The 27,339-nt window shown below is 43.3% G+C and overlaps 1 protein-coding gene across 3 annotated transcripts in view; it reads right to left on the bottom strand.

The window, feature by feature from the left end:
* rngtt (RNA guanylyltransferase and 5'-phosphatase) overlaps positions 1-27,339 on the bottom strand; it is a 326,235-nt gene that overhangs the window by 97,288 nt on the left and 201,608 nt on the right. For all 3 annotated transcript variants that reach the window (XM_067984898.1, XM_067984896.1, XM_067984897.1), the window contains exon 12: positions 23,718-23,786. In XM_067984898.1, coding sequence (XP_067840999.1) covers positions 23,718-23,786 — 69 coding nt within the window. The remainder of the gene's footprint in view (positions 1-23,717; positions 23,787-27,339) is intronic.

Here is a 27,339-nt window from a genome sequence, read left to right as displayed (position 1 = left end):
TACATGAGGGACAAGGGAATGGAGGGAGAAGGGGGCAGAGTAGAAAGCGGTAATTAGAGGGGGAAGAGCCTTGTGTGGAGTATGAACACCGGCATAGATCAGTTGGGCCAAATAGGCTGTTTCTGTGCTGTAGATTCTACGTAATTCTATGAGGACTTTATCAACCTGCATATTTCAAGTAAGGGACTATGGTATAGTGGCAATAACAGAGACCTGGCTCAAAGAAGGGGCGGATTGGGTACTTAATATTGCTGGCTACAAGGTATTCAGGAAAGATAGGGAAAGAAAGGAGGGAGGGAGGGTGGCAGTATTCATCAAAGAAATTATTATACACTGGAAAGGGATGGTGTAGTTTTGGGGTCCAAGACAGAATTGATTTGGTTAGAAGTAAGGAACAACAGGAACTATTTTGCTAATGGGTGTATACTATAGGCCATCAAATAGTGGGAAGAAGATAGAGGAGAACATTTGGAGGCAAATTACAGAAAGATGCAAGAACTATATAGAGTGTGATAATGGGGGACTTCAATTGTCCCTATGTAGACTGGGACAGTAACAATGTAAAGGGAAAAGAGTGAGGGGGGGGGGGGGGAAGAGTTCCTGAAATATGTTCAAGAGAACTTTCTGGAACTCTGTGTTTCCAGCCCAGCCAGGAAGGAAACACTGTTGGATCTAGTTTTGGGGATTGAAGTGGGGCAGGTGGAGCATGTTTCAGTGGGGAGCATTTGGGGAACAGTGATCAACATATCATTAGGTTTACAATCGTTATGGAAAAGGACAAGGAACAATCAAATGTAAAATGCTCAACTGGAGGAGGGCAAGTTTCAGTGAGTTAAAAGGGATCTTGTCCAGGTGGATTGGAATCAAAAATTGGTAGGCAAAACGGTAATTGAACAATGGGAGGCCTTCAAGGAGGCGCTGGCACGGGTACAGAGTAGACACATCCCTATGAGGGGGAAAGGAAGGGCATCCAAAGCTAGGGCTCCCTGGATGCGTAAAGATATAGAGATGAAAATGAAGCAGAAAAAGGAGGCATATGATGAATGTAAGGTTCATAAAACAGTAGAGCACCAGGCTGAATACAGAAAGTACAGAGGAGATCTAAAAAAGGGAATGAGGGGCATAGAGTATGAGACCCCTCTAATTTATGAGATTAACATAAAAGGGAACCCAAAAGTCTTTTACTAACATATCAATAGCACAAGGGTAGTCAAAGGAAGCGTGGGACCGATTAGGGACAAAAAAAGGAGATCTTCTTGAGGAGGCAGAGGGCATGGCTGAGGCACTAAATGAAAACTTCACATCTGTCTTCACTAGAGAAGAGGATGCTGCCATTGTAAGTATAAAGGAGGAGGTAGTAGCCATATTGGATAGGATAAAAATAGATAAAGGAGGTACTTAATAGATTGGCAGGACTCAAAGTAGAAAAGTCACCCAGTCCAGATGGGATGCATCCTAGGTTACTGAGGATGGAAATTGCAGAGGCTCTGGCAACAAACTTCCAATCCTCCTTAAACATGGGGATGGTGCAGAAGGACTGGAGAGTTGCAAATGCTACACCCCTGTTCAAAAAAAAAAGGGAGGGGGATAAACCGGGCAAATACAGGCCAGTCAGCCTAATGTCGGTGGTGGGGAAACTTTTAGAGACAATAATCAGGGACAAAATAAATTGGCACTTGGAAAAGTCTGGGCTGATAAATTAAAGTCAGCACAGATTTGTTAAAGGAAAATCATATTTGGCTAAACTTGATTGAGTTCTTCGATGAAGTAACAGAGAGGGTTGATGAGGGTAGCGCGGTTGATGTTGTGTATACGGATTTTCAAAAGGCATTTGATAAAGTACCACATAATAGACTTGTTAGCAAAATTGAAGCCCATGGGATTAAAGGGACAGTTGCAGCGTTGTTGCAAAATTGTCTACGGAACAGAAAGCAGAGAGTAATGTTTTTTTTCAGACTGGATGGAAGTATAGTGGTATTCCCCAGGGGTCAGTATTAGGACCACTGCTCTTTTTGATATATGTTAATGACCTGGATTTGGGTATAGAGGGTATAATTTCAAGGTTTGCAGATGACACAAAACTCGGAAATGTAGTAAACAATGTGAAGGATAGTAACAGACTTCAGGAGGACATAGACAAACTGGTGAAATGGGCAGACACATGGCAGGTGAAATTTATCGCAGAGAAGTGTGAAGTGATGCATTTTGGTAGGAGGAATGATTAAAGGCAATATAAACTAAATGGTACAATTTTAAAGGGAATTCAGGAACAGAGAGACCTGCACATTCACAAATCGCTGAAGGTGGCAGGCAAGTTGAGAAGACTGTTAAAAAAGCATATGGGATCCTGGGCTTTATTAATAGAGGCATACAGTATAAAAGCAAGGAAGTTATACTAAACCTTTATAAAAGGCTGGCTTGGCCTCACCAGGAGTACTGTGTTCAATTCTGGGCACCACACTTTTGGAAGGATGTTAAGGCCTTAGAGAGGGTGTAGAAGTGATTTACTAAAATGGTGTCAGGGACGAGGGACTTCAGTTATGTGGAGAGACTGGAGAAGCTGAGGTTGTTCTCCTTAGAACAGAGAAGATTAAGGGGAGGTTTGACAGAGATGTTCAAAATCATGACGGTTTTGACAGAATAAATAAGGACAAGCTGTTTCCAGTGGCAGAAGGTCGGTAACTAGAGGACTCAGATTTAAGATGATTGGCAAAAGAGCCAGAGGCAACATGAAGAAACATTTTTTTTAGGCAGCAAGTTGTGATGATCTGGAATGCACTGCCTGAAAGGGTGGTGGAAGCAGATTCAATAGTAATTTTCAAAAGGGAATTGGATAAATACTTGAAGGGAAAAAAATTACAGGACTCTGGGGAAAGAGCAGGGGAATGGGACTAAATGGGTACTTCTTTTAAAGAGCCAGCAAAGGCACGATGGGCTGAATGGCCTCCTTCTGTGCCATAACTTTCTATGATTCTATGACAACACAATTTAATCCATCATTTAGAAGATAATAAAGTGACCCAAGTTGATCAAATAAGCAGGAATGGGTGAATATCTACAATCTTATGAATAAGAGCACTTTAAATGACCACTGATAGCTGGATTTTTTGTTGTGGTTTATTTGGCTAGCCTCCCTGCTGTGCTGCAGTGCAAATGGGGCGGTTTAAAGTTAATGTGCCTGGAGCCTGCAGCAATTTGAAATGCAGCAGCTGCAGCCACCAATAGAAAATAAGGCTTTAACGCTCCCCTGCCTGCAAACACAAATACCAAATCGTATTATGGAAATCTGACCTCCAAAGGGTTCAATAAAAAGACAGCATTAATATGGATCCGCATGCAAATAACATATTAATTCAATGCTAACAGTATGATGAAGTGGTGCTGACATTAAACATTCCCAAAATCAAATAAATGCAAGTCAATGCACAGCATTTCAGTCAACATGCAGGCTGCTCATTAACCATGTCAAGTTTTTTTTTAATTATACAGATATAATCACAGATATCAAGCTAAACATTGGCTTAATTCATTCACTACACACTGCGATTGCAAACGCAGTTAGTCTATCCTGCATCTACTTCTCATAGCTATAAGAACACAACAGCCCTAAATACATTGTACAATTGAAATTATTGCTATGCTTTCGGTGGCTTTTAAGCACTTGTTTGGGAAGGGGGAAGCGCGGAAGGAGGAGGCGGCGGTGTGGGGGAAGGGGAGGAGGGAGGGGGTGGGGCGGCGGCAGGGGCCAGTGGGTGAGTATGCATTTCCTTCACATCAACACTGGTAAAACTGAAGCCATCCTCTTTGATTCACAAGATATTTTAACCCCTTGAGGAATGATTTTATCCTTATTGGTTGCTAAGTGTTAGCCAGAGGCAGCTGTCTGCCTTAGGTCCAACTCCCTCAACCTGCCTGGCTATCTGCTCAGGTGATGTGCAACTTTCTTCATCATGTGCAAACTCCTACAGAAATCTGTAGGCCTAGTCTTGGGTCACACATAATCCGACACACCATCACTCTTGTCTTTCACAAGCTCCACTGGCTCCCTGTCACCACACCCCAATCCCCCCTGAGCATACTGACTTCTAGGTCCTTATCCTAATTTTTACAATCCTCATGTTTTGCTGTCCCTTTGAGCAATCTTCAATTTGTATGTCCCAGGCCTCACCCTCTGCTCCTCTGACTCCAGATTACATGCACATCTAATGCCTCACCCACTCCACCAGAGATCAATCTTTCAGCCAATACATCCCCACTCTTTGAAACTCCTTTCCAAAATCATTTTAGTACCATGCTCCCTGCCTTCAAAGGCCTCTTATAAAATCGTTGGTCTCCTCAATCTTTCTGAAATTCAACATAAAAGGCACTATAAAAATGGAAGTTGTTAATGCTATGCTGCTGCTTCGTGCTATGGCTTTCTCCCAGCTCTTTTTCCTTGTGCTCGCAGTACAGAGGCAGTTTCCATAAGGTACCAAGTCCACTACCAAAATCTGCATCTTTATATATTCTGTAAGTGAATACCGTACCCTACCACAGAACTAACAATTACCCTTGAATTATGGTATTACACACCACAGAGAATAGGATGCCAACCAAACTCTCATTTCTTCTCTGAAAGCTAGTACATACCACATTGTTGCACCTTAAATTGAACCTAAAATTATCAGGTTTATTTACAATAAGATAATGCTCAGAAATAGTAAGACACGAAAAGTTAAAATACAAATACTTAGCAAACAATAAAAATAAAATCACTCCTCAAAAGGTTAAACTACTACTAGAGATTTTTGATGAGGTAACAGAGAGGGTGGATGAGGGCAATGCAGTTGAAGTGGTGTATATGGATTTTCAAAAAGCATTTGATAAAAGTGCCACATGGTAGGCTTGCTATTAAGATTGTGGCCCATGGGATAAAGGGGGCAATAGCAACACTGATATAGAATTAGCTAAATGACGGGAAACAGAGAGTAGTGGTGTACGGTTGTTTTTCGGACTGGAGGGAGGGGTACAGTGGTGTTCCCCAGGGGTCGGTGCTGGGACCACTGCTTTTCTTGATATATATTAATGACTTGGATTTAGGAGGACAGGGCACTAATTTCAAAATTTGCAGATGACACAAAACTTGGAAGGGTACTGAACAGTGAGGAGGATAGTGATAAGCTTCAAGGGGATATAGACAGGTTGGTGGCATGGGTAGACACGTGGCAGATGAAGTTTAATGTGAAAAAATGCAAGTTGACGCATTTTGGTAGGAAAAATGAGGCGAGGCAATATAAACTAGAGGGCACAATTCTAAAAGGGATAGAGGAACAGAGGGATCTGGGGATATATGTGCACAAATCATTGACGGTAGCAGGGCAGGTTGAGAAAGCGGTTAAAAAAAGCATACGTGGTCCTTGGCTTTATAAATAAAGGCATAGAGTACAAAAGCAAGGAAGTCATGGTGAACCTTTATAAAACACTGGTTTGGCCACAACTGGAGTATTGTGTCCAGTTCTGGGCATCGCACTTTAGGAAATATGTGAAGGCCTTAGAGAGGGATGAGGGACTTAAATTACGTGGATAGACTGGAGAAGCTGGGTTGTTCTCCTTGGAACAGAGATTTGATAGAGGTATTCAAAATCAGGAAGGGTTTAGACAGAGTAGAAACTGTTCCCTTTGGCAGAAAGGTCAAGAACCAGAGGGCACAATTTAAGGTGATTGGCAAAAGAATCAAAGGTGACATGAGGAAAAACTTTTTTACACAGCGAGTGGTTAGGATCTGGAATGCACTGCCTGAGGGAATGGTGGAGGCTGATTCAATCATGGCCTTCAAAAGGGAACTGGATAAGTACTTGAAACAAAAAAATGTGCAGGGCTACGCGGATAGGGCGGGGCAGTGGGACTAGCTGGATTGCTCTTGCATAGAGCCAGCACGGACTCAGTGGACCGAATGGCCCCTTCCGCGCTGTAACCTTTTCAATGATTCCATCTTCTTCAGAATATAATTCTTAAAACAGTTCACTAATCTGCAAGATTTCTGACTGAAAGTCTTCTGTGAACATCCTGATGGAACATTATATGTAAGTGACATAATTCCTATGTTGATCTCACAATTTATTAAGAGAAATAGTCAGTATATAATCCAGACCCAAAGACATGTGAATAAGGAGCTGCTAATCATTCAAATTAAACAATGCAATGGTACAAGATGTTTGCATTCCACACTAATGAACAAGTGTTCATACCTCGACCGGGTCTTACGTAAATGTTAATGTTTTGACTGTGTATAATTTGATGAGCACTTAGAACAAAACCTTTGTACCTTGACTAATTTAAAGATCAAACAACCTGGCCTATGTCACACAGGATGAAAACCAATTTTGTCACACTAACCTTTGCATTGTGGGACACTTATGATTGAGATGACTCAGCATCAGAGTCCCAAAAGAGACCATATGTGGCTGGATCAAGGATGAGTTTGAGCTCTGTGGTATAGTTTATTCAGTCATTTCTGAATATGGAAAGCAGAGCCAGTTCAGTTATTGATAACATGATGGATATTGTAGGGTCCACACAATAGTGTCAATGTGAGGTATCTCTGTCAGGGCCAATTGTGAAGCAAAATGCTAAGCTATTAGCCAAAAGATTGAATCCTGTGTCCAATTTCAAGCTAAGTCAAGGGTGATGCTGGAGATTTTAGCATCCTAACAGCACAGTGCCCTCTACAGGGCATCTGGGACCGGTGTGAACAGGCAAGCAACTGTGCATCTCCTTAATCAATCAGATTGAAGAATCATTAATGAGCAATGCAGGGTCCGAACCAGGAAGTGTAAGTTACAATAGTGAATTCAATGTCAAATCAGGTACAGAAGGCAAAATAAAGAGGAGGAAAGAAAGAATGGATTAAGAGAGAGAGAGATAAAAGAGACAAAGTAAAACAAAAACTTAATTTAAAAAAAAAATCCAACAATAATTAAAAGCTGAAGGAATGAGACACCACACTTATAAAAGTTAATTTTTAGTGCCAGAGAGGTTGTTTGGCAGTAATTAAGACTTAGCACACCATTAAGAGGGTACTTAGACCGGAATGGACAAGCCCTAACTTTTTGTGGCGAGTTCAGTCCGTATCTGCGACATCAGTACAGGAACTTCACGCCGTTCAATACATTTGAATGGGAAGCCAGGTGGCAAGATGTAATTTTCGCACAGCTTACGGAGGGGGCAGCACATCTCGACAGCAACTTACGGATTTTTGCATTTAACTGCACATGTGCATTCGCCGGAAGTTGCTGTCTGATTTGTGCATAAATAACGGTGAGTGCTGTTAGCCTTAACGCTGCTTTCACAGCAAAATATGGCCCAATAATATAGTTTTGGAGACACGAAAAAGGCACATGCGCCCGATGAACACGTTGAAAGTCTGCAACATTATCCTTTTAAAAAAAGTGAATGTTGCCTGACTTACTCCTTCCCAAAATGATTTCTTCAATCGAAAAATATACCTTACATTAAGCAAACCAGGAGAGAATCTCACAACCTATCTCACCCCCCCAAATCAAGTAGACTGCTTCAGATTTACTCGATTACAGGAAACAGCTGAACAAATTAGTCAAGCAACAGCCTGACATAGCCATACTCACACAATCATATCTTTCAGCCAACATCCCAGACACTTCCATCACCATCCCTGGGTATGTCCTGTCCCACCGGCAGGACAGTGTGGAAAACCATAAAGACCACATTAATGTAGAAATACGTGAACAGTTACTTGACCATAAAAAAAAGAAAAGCATGATGGGTATTTGACCAATGTTAACTCCTTGACTCCCATACATGGGGTAGCTGCAGCACACACACACACACAAAGACACAATTGTCCTTGGTACGTTGATAATTAAGTTGGCTGTCCAGGTGCTTGGTACTGTCTGCCCCCCCCCACCTTCCCCCGTGCAGATAAGGGTATTGCTATAATGAGAATACAGTTTCGAGAGACCATGTGGCCTTGATTCTGACTTCAGCCCCACTGATAAGCCAGCTTCGGAATTTAGGGAGGGAGTGCTCTCAGGCCTACGAGGCCTACGTGCCAAAACAGGAATGAGCTATGGATGTCCAGAGGAGGCAGGCTCACTACTTGATTGACGAACCACTTGAACTAATAAAGAATGTACATGTACGCCCATATTCTATGACAGACAGGCATTACTAACTAAACTGTATAAATGTGAACTGTTTAGTTTGTTCAGAGAAGAGGTTGTTCTGACCATTGTTTAGAACAGGTCTTCCTTGAGCTCAAGTTTCTTTTAATTAAAATTCTTACTTGTCTGAAAATAAGTGTTTGGAGTTAATGCATTGTATATAAGAGGTAATTAAGTTTTCGACAACATACCCACCAGAGGTGGCGGTACAGTGATATACAGTCAGGAGGGAGTGGCCCTGGGAGTCCTCAACATTGACTCTGGGCCTCATGAAATCTCATGGCATCAGGTCAAACATGGGCAAAGAAACCTCCTGCTGATTACCACCTACCGTCCTCCCTCAGCTGATGAATCAGTCCTCCTCCATGTTGAGCACCACTTGGAGGAAACACTGAGGGTAGCAAGGGCACAAAACGTACTCTGGGTGGGGGACTTCAATGTCCATCACCAAGAGTGGCTCGGTAGCACCACTACTGACCGAGCTGGCCGAGTCCTGAAGGACACAGCTGCCAGACTGGGCCTGCAGCAGGTGGTGAGCGAACCAACACGAGGGAAAAACTTACTTGACCTCGTCCTCACCAATCTACCTGTCGCAAATGCATCTGTCCATGACAGTATTGGTAGGAGTGACCACCGCACAGTCCTCGTGGAGATGAAGTCCCGTCTTCGCACTGAGGACACCATGCAACGTGTTGTGTGGCACTACCACCGTGCTAAATGGCATAGATTCAGAACACATCTAGCAGCTCAAAACTGGGCATCCATGAGGCATTGTGGGCCATCAGCAGCAGCAGAATTGTATTCCAGCACAATCTGTAACCTCATGGCCCGGCATATTCCTCACTCTACCATTACCAACAAGCCAGATCATCAACCCTGGTTCAATGAGGCGTGTAGAAGAGCATGCCAGGAGCAGCACCAGGCGTACCTAAAAATGAGGTGCCAACCTGGTGAAGCTACAACTCAGGACTACATGCATGCTAAACAGCGGAAACAACGTGCAATAGACAGGGCTAAGCGATTCCACAACCAACGGATCAGATCAAAGCTCTGCAGTCCTGCCACATCCAGTCGTGAATGGTGGTGGACAATTAAACAACTAACGGGAGGAGGAGGCTCTGCAAACATCCCCATCGATGGCAGAGTCCAGCATGTGAGTGCAAAAGACAAGGCTGAAGCGTTTGCAACCATCTTCAGCCAGAAGTGCCGAGTGGATGATCCATCTCGGCCTCCTCCCGATATCCCCACCATCACAGAAGCCAGTCTTCAGCCAATTCGATTCACTCCACGTGATATCAAGAAACGGCTGAGTGCACTGGATACAGCAAAGGCTATTGGCCCCGACAACATCCCAGCTGTAGTGCTGAAGACTTGTGCTCCAGAACTAGCTGCCCCTCTAGCCAAGCTGTTCCAGTACAGCTACAACACTGGCATCTACCCGACAATGTGGAAAATTGTCCAGGTATGTCCTGTCCACAAAAAGCAGGACAAATCCAATCCAGCCAATTACCGCCCCATCAGTCTGCTCTCAATCATCAACAAAGAGATGGAAGGTGTCGTCGACAGTGCTATCAAGCGGCACTTACTCACCAATAACCTGCTCACCGATGCTCAGTTTGGGTTCTGCCAGGACCACTCGGCTCCAGACCTCATTACAGCCTTGGTCCAAACATGGACAAAAGAGCTGAATTCCAGAGGTGAGGCGAGAGTGACTGCCCTTGACAACAAGGCAGCATTTGACCGAGTGTGGCACCAAGGAGCCCTCGTAAAATTGAAGTCAATGGGAATCAGGGGGAAAACTCTCCAGTGGCTGGAGTCATACCTAGCGCAAAGGAAGATGGTAGTGGTTGTTGGAGGCCAATCATCTCAGCCCCAGGACATTGCTGCAGGAGTTCCTCAAGGCAGTGTCCTAGGCCCAACCATCTTCAGCTGCTTCATCAATGACCTTCCCTCCATCATAAGGTCAGAAATGGGGATGTTCGCTGATGATTGCACAGTGTTCAGTTCCATTCGCAACCCCTCAAATAATGAAGCAGTCCGAGCCCACATGCAGCAAGATCTGGACAACATCCAGGCTTGGGCTCATAAGTGGCAAGTAACATTCGGGCCAGATAAGTGCCAGGCAATGACCATCTCCAACAAGAGAGAGTCTAACCACCTCCCCATGACATTCAACGGCATTACCATCGCCGAATCCCCCACCATCAACATCCTGGGGGTCACCATTGACCAGAAACTTAATTGGACCAGCCATATAAATACTGTGGCTACGAGAGCAGGTCAGAGGCTGGGTATTCTGTGGCGAGTGACTCACCTCCTGACTCCCCAAAGCTTTTCCACCATCTACAAGGCACAAGTCAGGAGTGTAATGGAATACTCTCCACTTGCCTGGATGAATGCAGCTCCAACAACACTCAAGAAGCTCGACACCATCCAAGGTAAAGCAGCCCGCTTGATTGGCACCCCATCCACCACCCTAAAAATTCACTCCCTTCACCACCGGCACACTGGGGCTGCAGTGTGTACCCTCCACAAGATGCACTGCAGCAACTCGCCAAGGCTTCTGCGACAGCACCTCCCAAACCCGCGACCTCTGCCACCTGGAAGGACAAGAGCAGCAGGCACATGGGAACAACACCACCTGCACGTTCCCCTCCAAGTCACGCACCAACCCGACTTGGAAATATATCGCCGTTCCTTCATCGTCGCTGGTTCAAAATCCTGGAACTCCCTTCCTAACAGCACTGTGGGCGAACCGTCACCACACGGACTGCAGCGGTTCAAGGCGGCGGCTCACCACCACCTTCTCAAGGGCAATTAGGGATGGGCAATAAATGCCGGCCTCACCAGCGACGCCCACATCCCATGAACGAATAAAAAAAAAATTCTAATGTATGATAAAAACAGACACCCAATTCACCTTGAGGAAAACGCCAAATTGGACTGTGCCTTTCTGTATAGATACTTTTCCTACTCAAAAGAAATTTACTGACAGATACCAGATGCTTCTGAACTTCTCTTTAGTTTTACATCTCTAGCCACTTACTCTCATGCTGCTCTGTCTAGCATGGGGCTCCAAGCCAAAACAAATACATGATTTTGATATGATTACTGTCACAAGTCCAACTTTAACACCATCAGACACCAAATGTACTGCCTTAAGGATTCCTGCAAGAATCAAGAGCGGGATCCACCTGTAAAAGCAAAAGCATGTTTTCCTAAGCATGCAACACTGCCATTCAGACATTAATGCTGAGGGTGCTGATACTCAGAGTACAAGACCAACAACTATCTTTGGATAGGCTCCCCACTTTGAAGGGCATTGGAATCCAGTAGCACCCAGGAAATTTGTACCACAGTAAGAATGAATCAAAAATGTTAGAAGTACTTTGTGTTTTAACATTTGGTTTCACTACAAAATCTATTAAAAAAAGATCTTGGAGGAGGGACATGGAGGGCAGGAATAGCTTTGAGACAAATATTTTAAATTTCCCATAAATGAAATAAATTTCAAGCCTTACCAAAAACAACACAAAGATCAATGTAATCCTTTCACAAAATCAATTTGATTGACATCATATCTGAAAATTCCCCTCTGAACATTGTCTGGATTGTTGGCTAACAGTGCTCCAAGTATACAATAGAGCTTATCTGTAAGGGCCAATCCTCCAGGCTATTCCTGAGAAGCAGCTAAAAGGATACTGCCCACAGATTGTATATACGTTGTATTCCTGATAATATTTTAACAAAGTGAAAGTTTCCCTTGCACATTGCCATAATCTTAGTGCTGTTAGCAACAATCTCACTTCCCTCTTTCAGGATCCATAAACTTAAGCAGTCCATTATACGTTTCCTTAAAAGAAAAACTGCTCTCGTCTTGGGAGATTGACCTCGCATCATGCTGTGTCAGGTACTGTCTCCGCTCGTAATGTAATCCAGAAACCCAAATACAAAATACACAATATTAACTGTTTACACAGGTTTGGCAACCTAGTGGTTTTGGTAATGGCCTAACAGCCAGGGGTCATGAGTTCAAATCTTACCAATGGCAAGTTGTGAAATTAAAAGTAATAATTTGTCAGTTAGCACCAGAAGAATACCCCAAAAAATTTCCGAATTGTTGTAAAAACCCAACTGGTTCATTAATGTCCTCCGAGGAAGGGAGCCTGCCACTCCTACTTGGTCCGGCCTACACGGGACTCCAGACCCACACTACGTAATTGAAGTGGCCGACCAAGTGATCCAGTCGTAAACAACTGGCAACAATCCAGGCATTGTATCATTCTCAGCCTAGTCGACCTTGTGAAGTCTTCCTCACTAACATCTGGGGGTTGGTACCCAAGTTGGGAGTGCAGGCCCACAGATTAGTCAAGCCAATATTGACTAGCTTGACCTAGTTGTATTCACAGAATCATATTTATCAGCCAACGTCCCACACTCATCCATTACCATCCCATGGTATGTCTTGTCCCACTGGCACAAAAGAAGAACTATTTTAAAAGCTACCAGTATCAGTGAGATTTATTGGTAGTTTTTGGGCTCACAGGGATCCCTATTCTTCGGGATAGAAACCACAAATGGACTCTGGAAGATCAAAGATATATATATGTATATCTCAAACGGAATCCTAGTCACCAACCTCAGAAGCACAGCTCCAAGTTGAAGTGGTAGTTCCTGCTACTGCTTTCTATGATCATTTAATCCCTCCCGTTCACCCAGAGCAGCTAGAAAGAATTTGGCATGAATATCATCCATGCCTGCTGCCCTACCATTAGTTCGGCATTACACTGCAAAGTCCACTTCCTCCTGCTGAACAGGTTCATTAAGACCTTTCATCTGTGCAGCACACTACACTGGCTTTTCCAACCTCCATGTAGAAGGGTCAAACATCAACTCAGTATAGTGCTCTCTCCAGATCCTGAGGATGGCCTAACGGATTACTGGAGAGCAGCAACCGTGTCAATTTTAGGCACTAGCCCAGAGGAACCAGCAACAACAAACTTTGGCCATACAAAAAACGGTTTATGATCATTTTTATGTAATTGTTTTTAAGTAACTGCATGACCTTACAGATGAACACAACTCTCATGTAACTGCCTTAATCTGTCTCCAGACCACATAATGGGCTGCATTATAACCTGTCGCAGCTCTTGATTGCTCCGAAAAGGCTTGAAGCTTTCTGCTTTCATTTAACAGCTTTTCCTCCCTTTGCAGTTACCTTGAAAGAATGCTGTTTAGTGATGAGCAGCAAGCAGTCTCCAGATTCAGTTTGTTTGCAGAGGCAAGGAAATTATTGACCATATTAACTTCCATATCGGCAGCCCTACAGAAATAGTGAGCAATACCCTTACTGAGTCTGAGCACACAGACCCATACACTGGTACCACAAAGACCGCCAGCTTGGCAGTAACCCTTTGTCACAAGACCAATATCTTGCCCAAGACAGACAACCTTTGCTCTAAAAAAAAATAGGTATCCTGCCAGTGCTTTAAAGCTTCTCAAAAATAAAAACTTGCATTTATAAAGCACCTTTAAAGTAGTAAATCGTCCCAAGGTGCTTCACAGGAGTGACATCAAACAAAATTTGACACCGTGCCACATAAGGAAATATTAGAACAGGTGAACAAAAGCTTGGTCAAAGAAGTAGGTTTTAAGGAGCATCTTAAAAGGAGGAGAGAGAGAGGTAGAGAGGCGGAGAAGTTTAGGGAGGGAATTCCAGAGCTTAGCGCCTAGGCAGCTGAAGGCACGGCCATCAATAGTCAAGCAATGAAAATTGGGGACACACAAGAGGTCAGAATGGAGGAGTGCAGCGATCTCGGAGGATTGTAGGGCTAGAGGAGATTACAGAGATAGGGAGGGGCGAGGCCACGGAGGGATTTGAAAACAAGCATGAGAATTTTAAAATAGGCGTTGCTGGATCGGGAGCCAATGTAGGTCAGTGAGCACAGGGTTGATGAGTGAATGGGACTTGGTGCGAGTTAGGATACGGGCAGCAGAGTTTTGGATTAGCTCAAGTTTATGGGGCATGCAAGGTAGGAGACCGGCCAGGAGAACATTGGAAGAGTCAAGTTTAGAGGTAACAAAGGCATGGATGAGGGTTTTAACAACAGATGAGCTGAGGCGGGGTGGAGACGGGCGATATTACAGAGATGGAAATAGGTGGTCTTGATGAGAGAGAGGATATGGGGTTGGAAGCTCAGCTCAGGGCCAAATAGGATGCCACGGTTGCGAATAGTCTGGTTCAGCCTAAGACAGTGCCCAGGGAGAGGGATGGAATCGGTGACTCGGGAGCAGGGACTGGAGACAATGGCTTCAGTCTTCCCAATATTTAACTGGAGGAAATTTCTGCTCATCCAATACTAGATGTCAGACAAGCAGTGTGACAAATCAGAGGCAGTGCTCGGGTCGAGAGAGCTGGTGGTGGTGGGGTAGAGCTGGGTGTCGTCAGCGTACATGTGGAACATGTTGTGTTTTCAGATGATGTTGCCGAGGGGCAGTGACATCAAACAACACATGTGGAAAGCAAAGCATATGCCAATTGTTGCAGTGCTCTGAAACTCATGCTGATGCCACATAATTGGTAAATCTTGAGAAGAAAGCAGGCAGCACTGTTGCTGGCGGGATTTTGTACCACCTTTGAAGCAATAGGATGCTGGGAGCAGGCCTATAAGCTTCTAAAAAGAAAAAAGACTAGTTAATGTTTTGATTAGAAACGCGCCTTCGAAATTAAAAAGTAACATATGAGAGGCTCTTTAGAGGACTAAAAAGGAAGATAGGTTGGGAGATCAACATTTTTAAATGTCATGAATCAAATGCACTAATTACTGGCACAATAAAGCAATTAATGAGTTTAATAGGCTAGGAATAAGGAATAAGGAAAAGGCTTAAAAGAGGCTAAATGTGTTGCATGACATGCAAAGATTACCTTGCCTCACTTTCTGGTCTAGGAATCAGGGAGATCACAAATGCAAAGTCTGTTGGTGGCAAAACATTCTTTGAAATTAAGAACCAGCTTGGTTTCACAAATAGGAATTTGCTGCTTGGTTTGTTTCCTTAAGATGCATATCCGATTATCTCATTTAACAGCTATTATTATGGACAGGACAGCTGTTTAATACAGTACTAAAAAGGTTTTGTGTTGTATTTATCCCACTGTCATGGTGTTTCTGCTATATACAGCTGTGCAATAGAACCAGTTAGAAAAGACCATACCAATTATACCGATTGACAAAGCATAACAAATTAAAAACAGTAAAAGTATTAAATGGAGAATCAAAACAGGAAAAGCAGTTTTGTTGATGATTTTCTGCTACAAGGAAAACGCAAATGCTGTTAGTCAAAGAGCAACTGTTGCCTAATTCCTTTTGCATGTGTACAGCTCACTTGGTAGAAATAAATGTAACGTATGGCTTGCACACCATCAAAAGTACTCAAGTACAATGCACTTGATGTAGTGTAAAAAAAAATCATCCTCCTGCATCAAGTAAATATTTGTCACAGCTCTGGGTAAAAGTCCCATAGATCAGTATTGTCCAATAGAAATCACTGACGAGCCACAGGTGTGACTATGGCGATACTGTTCTAGCCTCATGTACTAAGTTAAGCAAAAAAGCGCCTTACACACAATACAAGTAGACATAGTTCAGGTGTATATTGAATTAACAAACATCTACCACCATTGAATGTGTAATTTTGCAGTCTTTTTCACCAAAGTTTGGAATTCTGGCATGAATTGATCAGCTTCTGGGCTTTTGTCCAGCAGTTGGGAGCAGTACTTTGACTTTGAAAGAGTGATTGTTGACTCGCACAATGAGATGCACCAGGCCCACTCCTATTCTCCATTCAGAACGCAGTTGGTTGCTGCTTAACTGTTGCCATGACGTGCCCCGTTGAAGCTGCTCATTATTAGAACATAAGAACATAAGAAATTGGAGCAGGAGTAGGCCAATCGGCCCCTCGAGCCTGCTCCGCCATTCAATAAGATCATGGCTGATCTGATCCCAACCACAAATCTAAAGAACACAAGAAGTCGGAGCAGGACCCGGCCACATAGCCCCTGGGCCCTCTCCGCCACCCACAGGGCATTGACCGATCCGAACTCAGCTTCATGTCCAATTTCCTGCCCGCTCCCCATAACCCCTAATTCCCTTTACTTCTAGGAAACTGTCTATTTCTGTTTTAAATTTATCTAATGATGTAGCTTCCACTGCTTCCTGGGGCAGCAAATTCCACAGACCTACCACCCTCTGAGTGAAGAAGTTTGTCCTCATCTCAGTTTTGAAAGATTATGCCCCCTAGTTCTAGTTTCACCCATCTTTGGGAACATCCTTACTGCATCCACCCGATCAAGACCCTTCACAATCTTATATGTTTCAATAAGATCGCCTCTCATTCTTCTGAACTCCAATGAGTAGAGTCCCAATCTACTCAACCTCTCCTCATATGTCCGCCCCCTCATCCCCGGGATTAACCGAGTGAACCTTCTTTGTACTGCCTCGAGAGCAAGTATGTCTTTTCTTAAGTATGGAGACCAAAACTGTATGCAGTATTCCAGGTGCGGTCTCACCAATACCTTATATAACTGCAGCAATACCTCCTTGTTTTTATATTCTATCCCCCTAGCAATAAAAGCCAACATTCCGTTGGCTTTCTTGATCACCTGCTGCACCTGCATACCAACTTTTTGATTTTCTTGCACTAGGACCCCCAGATCCCTTTGTACTGCAGTACTTTCCAGTCTCTCGCCATTAAGAAAATAACTTGCTCTCTGATTTTTCCTGCCAAAGTGCATAACCTCACATTTTCCAATATTATATTGCATCTGCCAAATCTCCGCCCACTCACCCAGCCTGTCTATATCCTCTTGCAGGTTTTTTATGTCCTCCTCACTCTCTACTTTCCCTCCCATCTTTGTATCATCTGCAAATTTTGATATGTTGCACTCGGTCCCCTCCTCCAAATCGTTAATATAGATTGTAAAGAGTTGGGGACCCAGCACCGACCCCTGTGGAACACCACTGGTTACTGGTTGCCAGTCCGAAAATGAACCATTTATCCCAACTCTCTGCTTCCTGTTCGATAACCAATCCTCCACCCATGCCAGAATATTACCCCCAATCCCGTGATTTTTTATCTTAAGTAATAATCTTTTATGTGGCACCTTGTCGAATGCCTTCTGGAAGTCTAAATACACTACGTCCACTGGTTCCCCTTTATCCACCCTATACGTTATATCCTCGAAGAACTCAAGCAAATTTGTCAGACATGACTTCCCCTTCATAAAGCCATGCTGACTTTGTCCTATTAAATTATGCTTATCTAAATGTTCCGTTACTGTCTCCTTAATAATAGACTCCAAAATTTTACCCACCACAGATGTTAAGCTAACTGGCCTATAATTTCCAGCCTTCTGCCTACTACCCTTTTTAAATAACGGTGTTACATTAGCAGTTTTCCAATCTGCCGGGACCTCTCCTGAGTCCAGGGAATTTTGGAAAACTATCACCAAAGCATCCACAATCCCTACTGCCACTTCCCTCAAGACCCTAGGATGGAAGCAATCAGGTCCAGGGGATTTATCCGCCTTGAGTCCCATTATTTTACTGAGTACCATCTCTTGAGTGATTTTAATCGTATTTAGCTCCTCCCCCCCGAGAGTCCCCTGTTTGTCCAGTGTTGGGATATTCTTAGTGTCCTCTACTGTAAAGACTGAAACAAAATATTTGTTCAGCATTTTTGCCATCTCCATGTTTCCCACCATTAATTTCCCGGTCTCATCCTCTAAGGGACCTATGTTTGCCTTAGCCACCCTTTTTCTTTTTATATAACTATAGAAACTCTTGCTATCTGTTTTTATATTTTTTGCTAATTTCTTTTCATAATCTAACTTCCCTTTCTTAATCAATCCTTTAGTTACTTTTTGCTGTCTTTTGAAGAATTCCCAATCTTCTATCCTCCCACTAAGTTTGGCTACCTTATATGTCCTTGTTTTTAGTCGGATACTATCCTTGATTTCTTTACTTAGCCACAGATGGCTGTCATTTCTTTTACACCCTTTTTTCCTCAGTGGAATATATTTATTTTGAAAGTTGTAAAATAACTCCCTAAATGAACACCACTGCTCATGTACCGTCTTACCCTTTAATCTATTTTCCCAGTCCACTTTAATCAATTCCGCTCTCATACCATCATAGTCTCCTTTATTCAAGCTCAGTACGCTTGTTTGAGAATCAACCTTCTCACCCTCTAATTGGATATGGAATTCAACCATGTTGTGGTCGCTCGTTCCAAGGGGATCCTTAACTAGGACATTATTAATTAATCCTGACTCATTACACAGGACCAGGTCCAAGGTTGCCTGCCCCCTTGTAGGATCAGTTACATACTGCTCAAGAAATCCATCCCTGATGCACTCAATGAACTCGTCCTCAAGGCTGCTCTGCCCAATTTGATTTGTCCAGTTAATATGATAATTAAAATCCCCCATAATTATGGCTGTTCCCTTATTACATGCCCCGACTATCTCCTGATTAATACTTCTTCCAGCAGAGTTGCAACTATTAGGAGGCCTATATACTACGCCCACTAATGTTTCTTTTCCCTTATTATTCCTTATCTCCACCCAAACTGTTTCATTATCTTGATGCTTTGTCCCAATATCATTTCTCTGTATTACAGTGATTCCTTCCTTTATTAACATAGCCACCCCACCTCCCCTTCCTTCCTGCCTGTCCTTCCTGATTGTTAAATACCCTGGCATATTTAATTCCCAGTCGTTGTCACCCTGCAGCCATGTTTCTGTAATGGCCACAAGATCATACCCATACGTAGTTATTTGTGCCGTTAACTCGTCCATTTTATTACGAATGCTACGTGCATTCAGATAAAGAACTTTCAAATCTGTTTTGTGACGCTTAGTTCCTGCTTTTTCCTTTTTTAACACTTTACCTATTACTCCATACCTTCTGTCCCTTCCTGTTACGCTTTCCTCTCTCTCCCTGCTCAGGTTCCCAACCCCCTGCCACTTTAGTTTAAACCCTCCCCAACAGCACTAGCAAACACTCCTCCTAGGACAGCGGTCCCGGCCCTGCCCAGGTGCAGACCGTCCGGTTTGTACTGGTCCCACCTCCCCCAGAACCGTTTCCAGTGTCCCAGGAATTTGAATCCCTCCCCCTTGCACCATTCCTCTAGCCACGTATTCATTTGAAATATCCTCCTATTTCTACTCTGACTAGCACGTGGCACTGGCAGCAATCCTGAGATTACTACCTTTGAGGTCCTATTTTTTAATTTACCTCCTAACTCCCTATATTCTGCTTTTAGGACCTCATCCCCTTTTTTACCTATATCGTTGGTGCCTATGTGCACCACGACAGCTGGCTGTTCGCCCTCCCCCTCCAAAATGTTCTGTAGCCGCTCCGAGACATCCTTGATCCTTGCACCAGGGAGGCAACACACCATCCTGGAGTCTCGGTTGCGGCCGCAGAAACGCCTGTCTATTCCCCTTACAATTGAGTCCCCTATCACTATAGCTCTGCCACTCTTTTTCCTCCCAGCCTGTGCAGCAGAGCTACCCGTGGTGCCAGGAAGTTGGCTGCTGCTGCCTTCCCCTGATAAGTCATCCCCCCCAACAGCATCCAAAGTGGCATATCTGTTTGAGAGGGGGATGGACACAGGGGACCCCTGCACTACCTGCCTGCATCTCTTACTCTTCCTGGTGGTCACCCATTCACTTCCTGCCTGTATACCCTTTACCTGCGGTGTGACCAACTCGCTAAACGTGCTATCCACGAGTTTCTCTGCATCGCGGATGCTCCACAGTGAGTCCACCCGCAGCTCCAGCTCCGAGATACGATCGGTCAGTAGCTGCAGGTGGACACACTTCCCGCACACATGGTCGGCAGGGACACTGGTAGTGGCTTTGAGCAGTTATTCCAATTACTGGTGTTTTCCTTAGTTCTGAAGTCTGGCATTTTCACCTATGTTACACACCATTTTAGCAGACAACCAATATGCAGTAATCAGGGAAGTAAAGGGCACACAACAATCCAAAAACACTCACACACTGCTTTTTGTCTTACCATTTTACAAACATATGCACAAAAAGGTTAAACTATACATGCATATGCCGTGTCAATATGAGTATTGAGATCACATGTTGAACAACAGTATGCTACTAATCAAAAATGCATCTGGATTCCCAATTAGCCACATGTGGCTAGTGGCTAAAATATTGGACAATATTACAAAGAATGTACAGCACAGAAACAAGCCATTCGGTCCAACTGGTCTGTGCAGGTGTTTATGCTCCACACGAGCCTCCTCCCTCCCTACTTCATCTAATCCTAACAGCATATCCTTCTATTTCTTTCTCCCTCATGTGTTTATCTAGCTTCCCCTTAAATGCAACTATGCTAGTCACCTCAACTACTCCTTGTGGTAGCGAGTTCCACATTCTAACCACTCGCTGGGTAAAGAACTTTCTCCTGAATCCTCCATTGGATTTATTAGTGACTATCTTATATTTATGGCCCCTTGTTCTGGTCTCCCCCACAAGTGGAAATATCTCCTCCAAGTCTACCCTATCAAACCCTTTCATAATCTTAAAGACCTCTATCAGGTGACCCCTCAGTCTTCTCTTTTCTAGCGAATCACTGCCATAGATTTATCCACTATATGAATTGTTTCTGTGGATTCTCAAAGTTTTGCAACTCAAACACAATCAAATTTAGTTAAACATTAGTTTGTATGGTTTCTCTGATGAGATAGGTTACTTGGTAGGTAACTTAATCAGCCAGCACATCTTGAGGAATATTATACAATACAATAAAATTGTGACAATTTATTGTCTACATTTTTGCTTTGCAAGGAATGTTAGATTATCTGTTGCCAGAATGTCTGCCTCATTCTTGAAAAGAATTTTGACTTTAATTTACTAATAGGAAGTCACCATTACTCCACGGGGGAAAACCACCTCGGAACAATCAGCTTTAAGAAATTCTCATCCTGCACTATCAAGTGATTTTCCTTCATTGTATACAAGGCTGCATTCTGGATAGCACCCTTAGTTTTTTTGACTGAAAGAGGCAGCATTAAGACTCCAACTAATAGCAAGGGCATTTGAAATGTCTATATGTAAACACTGCAGCAGTTTTAAGTCACATTAGAGTACAAAGACACACAGCCTGGGGGCTAATTTTGTATGTGGGGGCTGGCCTATAAGAACGAATAAAATCAGTCATAGAAGTCAAGTTTAACACCCTCCCTTATTCAATCAACGTCCACTTTCAAATAGGAGAAAAACAAGGCAGGGGAGGAGAGGGAGGGTCTGAGGACCTCCATCTGCAGACCAGCTTGGAGCACAGCAGCACCAACCCATTTATCACAACATCCTGTCAACACAGGACATTAATCCTTTAGTAAAAGCATGTTCACTGCTCTAGGTGACTGCACTGTAGCTGGCCTCAAGAGGAATGCTTTGCATGTTGCAGCGAAAAATAGTAACAGCATAAGAGGAGCAATCTCTCTATGTTCGCTGATCGTCCTACCCCACCAACAAATATCACATTTACTGAAATCTTATTCCCAAAGGAAACAAATGCCTAAACTGACAAAAATCCCCTATTCCTATTTATGCAGGAAGCCAATAATATGCGTACCCTACCAAGTGATACGCCTATTCAAGAGACTAAAACTAAGATGGCAATAAATCTTTAGCACCACAATTTCCCCATGATAATGGAGACTTGGCTACAGTTTCTGGTGAAAAGGACTAATGATGGGGCCAGCAAGCAGCTTATCAGTCTGCCAAACAAAGCCATAAGGGGTCTGCCACTGTTTGCAACTCAATGCCAAAATGAAGGCTAGCAAAGTAATTATTTTGAATGGAAGCTCACAAGATTCCATAGGTTCAAATAGTTCTGACATCAATTCGCTCAGAAACTAATACAAATCACATTTAGGGACAACCTGAAGAACAAATATACTTTCCAGGCACCTTTCATAAGAGTGGACACATAAGGGTTGTACTCTAACTACTCTTCATGGTGGAAGTGAGTGGTTAGCACAAATTGCAGCAACATCACTCAGCAAGAAAGTCCATAACAAATCATTTTTAGATATGACAGCATTGATAGTACATCACATCTTAATGCATTAAAACTGTGGGCCCTGACAACTGTAGTTTAAAAAAAAGTTCCGATCAGAAGCTAAAAGCTTCACATTACAATAAAAGCTTTTTGAGAACATTGAACTAATATGACAATGCCATTCATTGACTGACTGCTTTTCCTCTGCTTCTACCTGGGAGTCAGGCTGAGAATCTGCTTAGTTTGACTCAGTGGTATCACTCTCAATTTTGAGTCAGAAGGCTGTAGGTTCAAGCCACATTCCAGGACTTGAGTACATAATCTAGGCTCAATGCAGTTCGGCGGGGTGAGGTTGTGCTGTCGGAGATGCCATCTTTCGGATGAGATTTTAAAATGAGGCCCTGTCTGCCTGTTCAGGTGCATGTAAACGATCCCAAGAGGATCATACCAAGAGGAGCAGGGAGTTTTTCCAATACAATGGCCGACCTTTATCTCTCAACCAACACTATCAAAAACAAATTAATGTCATTTTTCTCATGCCTATTTGTGGGATCTTGTATATATGCACCTTGATTGCTGCATTTGCCTACAAAACAACAGTGACTACACTTTAAAAGTAATGTATTGGCTGTGAAGTGCTTTGGGGTGTCCTGAGAACATGAACGCACTATATAAAGTTCATTCCATTGTTCTTTAATACTCACTTTTAAAAAGTACTCCTTTATGACCACAACTCTCCGGAAAGTTGTAAAGCAAAAATTACAGAACAAATGCCTACCATGCACTAACATTCAAGGAAAAGAATCGCCTGATGCGGTTTCAAAATTAATTTTTCCATGACACAACAGCATATGGTTCTTAATATCTGCCAGGAGACTTTTTTTAAGGTATGCATTCTCCTTTGCGATGAGAAAAATTCTAAGTTATAAAACTTAGCACAGTTAAGACCAAATTTATATAAAAAATGAAAAAGGAAATTGGCCCCAATTGGAATCCAGAGTTGCTTACAATGGAATGCTTCTCTTTACCATATAATAACCATTAAATAAAATCACCTTAGATTTACGCTCCACAAATGTTTCAGCGATCCTAAAAGAATTTTCACAAACCACTGAAGAGATGTGTAATGGGGGCATCCGAATAACTATGTATTTTGTCAGATGTGGCTCAGTGGTAGCATGCATGAGGCACATGGTTCAATCCCCGCCAACTTCATGTATAAACATTTGAAAAATAAAGCTTTTTAAAATGGGACTAAAGTGGATAGCTCTTTCAAAGAGCCAACACAGGTACATGGTTTGAACTGGCCTCCTTCTGTGCTGTATAATTATATGATAGCATGGACAGTTGATAGCTTCTCAAGGGACCGTTTACATACTTTCCCCATATTAATCAAAAGTCACCGAGCGCACTCAGTTCGGGGCACTGGCCAGACCACACACATACACCTTACCCCATTTGGTTGAAAAATGAGTCCATCCACTTCATGGCTGACTTCACGAGCAAAACTTCCTTCCAGCAGCTAAATTAGAAATGGAACAAACGAATGAATAGGTATAATTTCAACAGCTGAACTGATTACTTTATCAAACAGTTGAGGACGCTATTAAAGCTGAAAATTACACAGTTGACGCAAAAGATGATAATTCAACTTGATGACAGCTTCTTCAAAGACAAATGAAATATTTTAGTTTAAAATAGTAAAATAGAACTAAAATTTATCTGACTCTGTAATTGATTAAGTGACCACATTCAACTGCTACCCACTGCAGATGAACAATTTCCTCCTTCATTAATGAAGGGTGAACAGTTCCCCCGATTATCACCTTTTGAGTAGACTGCAATTGAGCGATAAACCTGGTCCAGATAATCTGACCCTTAAACTGGACTAGCAGTGGGAAGCTTGCCAGTGTACTGTGCTGATAAAATGCTGGTTGAACTCCAGCAGTTCATCTTGGGGGTCCCCAAGTCTTGGCTCTTGCCAGCAGTATCTAAGCTCTCTAAACTCAGGTCAGTGAAGTTTGTCCCTGCGGTGAGTGTGCGCACGCCATATTAGGAACCTCGGTACAGGAGTAGGTCATTCAGCCCCTCGAACCTGTTCCGCTATTCAATGAGATCATGTATCCTAACTCCATCCACCCGCCTTGGCTCCATATCCCTTAATACCCTGGGCTAGCAAAATTCTATCGATCTCAGATTTAAAATTATTAATTGAGCTAGCATCTACTGCTTTTTATGAGGGTTCCACACATCTACCACTCTTTGCGTGAAGAAGTGTTTCCTTACTTCTCTTCTGATTGGCCTCGCTCTGATTTTAAGGTTATGTCCCCCTGTCCTAAACTCTCCCATCAGCGGAAAAAGCTTCTCTCAATCTACTCTATCAATTCCTTTCAAAATTCTAAAAACCTCAATCAAATCACCCCATTACCTTCTATATTACAGGGAATACAAGCCTAGTTTAGGAACATAGGAACAGGACGAGGCCATTTAGCCCCTCGAGCCTGTTCCACCACTCGATGAGATCATGGCTGATCTATCTCCATATACCCACCTTGGCCCCATATCCCTTAATACCTTTGGTTACAAAAATCTATCAATCTCAGATTTAAAATTAACAATTGAGCTAGCATTGAGAATCCCTACGTGGTCAGTTTTTGGTAAAATATTAAAATGCCTACGTGGCAAAGAAGCAGAATGCAAAATGGTTAGAAAGGGTTAATTAGTTAGTAACTGAGATTGGTACAGGTGGCCTGGCCTCCTGCTGGGCCATATGTTTGCGTAGTCAGCAGGTTTGCATTGTAGAGTCTTTGATGTGATTCAAGGACTGGTCAATGTCTCCATGTTTATGGCAGATCAATATAGGTAACGAGCTTAGCCAAAGGACCTGCTATTAAAGTTGTGATGAACTTTAAAATGTATTCGACTTCAGTTTTTACTGAACCAGACTGAGGGGGAAAGAATCCGGATCGTCAGCATAAACTGTCATTTGTGGAAGAGTTCCAAACTTCTACCACCCTTTGCGTGTAGAAGTGTTTCCTAACTTCACTCCTGAAAGTCCTGGCTCTAATTTTTAGGCTATTCACCTATCCTAGACATCCCTACCAGCGGAAATAGTTTCTATCAGTTCCCCTTAATATCTTGAAAACTTCAACCACATCACCCCTTAATCGTCTAAATGCCAGGGAATACAACCTTAGTTTGTGTAATCTCTCCTCACAATTTAACCCTTAGAGTCCAGTATACGCTCTATAATTTTAATTACAGTTAGTCATCATTGATTGAGAAAACTATCTTAAAAAAGGTAACATAGACTCTAAATAGAATGGAGGGACAGCTGAAACCCAATGCTTGAAATTCCTGTGCCATGTGGGAACTCTTCAGGTGTCCTGGGTAACCATGTTCAGTTCCATTTGCAACCCCTCAGATAATTAAGCAGTCCGTGCCCGCATGCAGCAAGATTTGGATAACATCCAGGCTTGGGCTCATAAGTGGCAAGTAACATTCAGGGCAGACAAGTGCCAGGCAATGACCATCTCCAAGAGAGAGTCTAACCACCTCCCCATGACATTCAACAGCATTACTATCACCGAATTCCCCACCATCAACATCCTGGAGGTCACCATTGACCAGAAACTTAACTGGACCAGCCACATAAATACCGTGGCTACAAGAGCAGGTCAGAGGCTGGGTATTCTGCGGCAAGTGACTCACCTCCTGACTCCCCAAAGCCTTTCCACAAGTCAGGAGTGTGATGGAATACTCTCCACTTGCCTGGATGAGTGCAGCTCCAACAACACTCAAGAAGCTCGACACCATCCAGGACAAAGCAGCCCGCTTGATTGGCACCCCATCCACCACCCTAAACATTCACTCCTTTCACCACCGGTGCACTGTGGCTGCAGTGTGTGCCATCCACAGGATGCAATGCAGCAAGTCGCCAAGGCTTCTTCGACAGCACCTCCCAAACCCGCGACCTCTACCACCTAGAAGGACAAGAGCAACAGGCACATGGGAACACCACCACCTGCACGTTCCCCTCCAAGTCACACACCATCCCGACTTGGAAATATATCACCGTTCATTCATCGTCGCTGGGTCGAAATCCTGGAACTCCCTTCCGAACAGCACTGTGGGAGAACCTTCACCACACGGACTGCAGCGGTTCAAGAAGGCGGCTCACCACCACCTTCTCAAGGGCAATTAGGGATGGGCAATAAATGCTGGCCTTGCCAGCGACGCTCACATCCCATGAACAAATAAATAAAAATGTCGCCCAGGACCCTGGTCTTGTTTATGCATTTAAAAATAAATAAAAGGAAACAAATTCATTTCTGTCCATTCTGGCTGTTCAATCAGTTCTTCTGAATGGGAAGAACTGACCTGAGTCAGAAGCCACTGCGTAGCAATCTGTGGTTGTGTTCGAGCATGTGTCCACAGAGGTCTGCCTGACTACCAATCCCCCACCCCTCCAACATACCACAGCAATGCAAAGGCACACTATAACTGTAGCTCCTGTCGTGCATTGCTGCTACAAATAAATAAAAGACAACATAAAAAGTCATTAAGCTTGCAGTTTGTTCAGGATACAGCTGTATCCTACAACATTCACAGAGCATACACACTTTCACTTTGTTTACACCTCTTATCATATGTGAAATCTGTATCATATCTTCTCTGCAAGATGAAAAAAATTGAAAAAAGATAACTTCAGGACTTTCAATGCAAGGTCACCATTCACCACACCACAAAAATCTAGATGTAAACAAAAACTGCTAGCTCTAGGAATTATTTTAAATGTATTGTCACTTCCTGAACATAAGAACATAAGAAATAGGATCAGGAGTAGGCCAATCAGCCCCTCGAGCCTGCTTCGCCATTCAATAAGATCGTGGCTGATCTGATCCTAACCTCAAATCTAAATTCATGCCCGCTCCCCGTAACCCCTAATTCCCTTTACTTCTAGGAAACTGTCGATTTCTGTTTTAAATTTATTTAATGATGTAGCTTCCACAGCTTCCTGGGGCAGCAAATTCCACAGACCTACTACCCTCTGAGTGAAGAAGTTTCTCCTCATC

This window comes from Heptranchias perlo, chromosome 5, assembly GCF_035084215.1.
Source record: "Heptranchias perlo isolate sHepPer1 chromosome 5, sHepPer1.hap1, whole genome shotgun sequence".
Taxonomy (NCBI): Eukaryota; Metazoa; Chordata; class Chondrichthyes; order Hexanchiformes; family Hexanchidae; genus Heptranchias; species Heptranchias perlo.
This window is presented reverse-complemented; position numbering and strand designations above follow the sequence as displayed.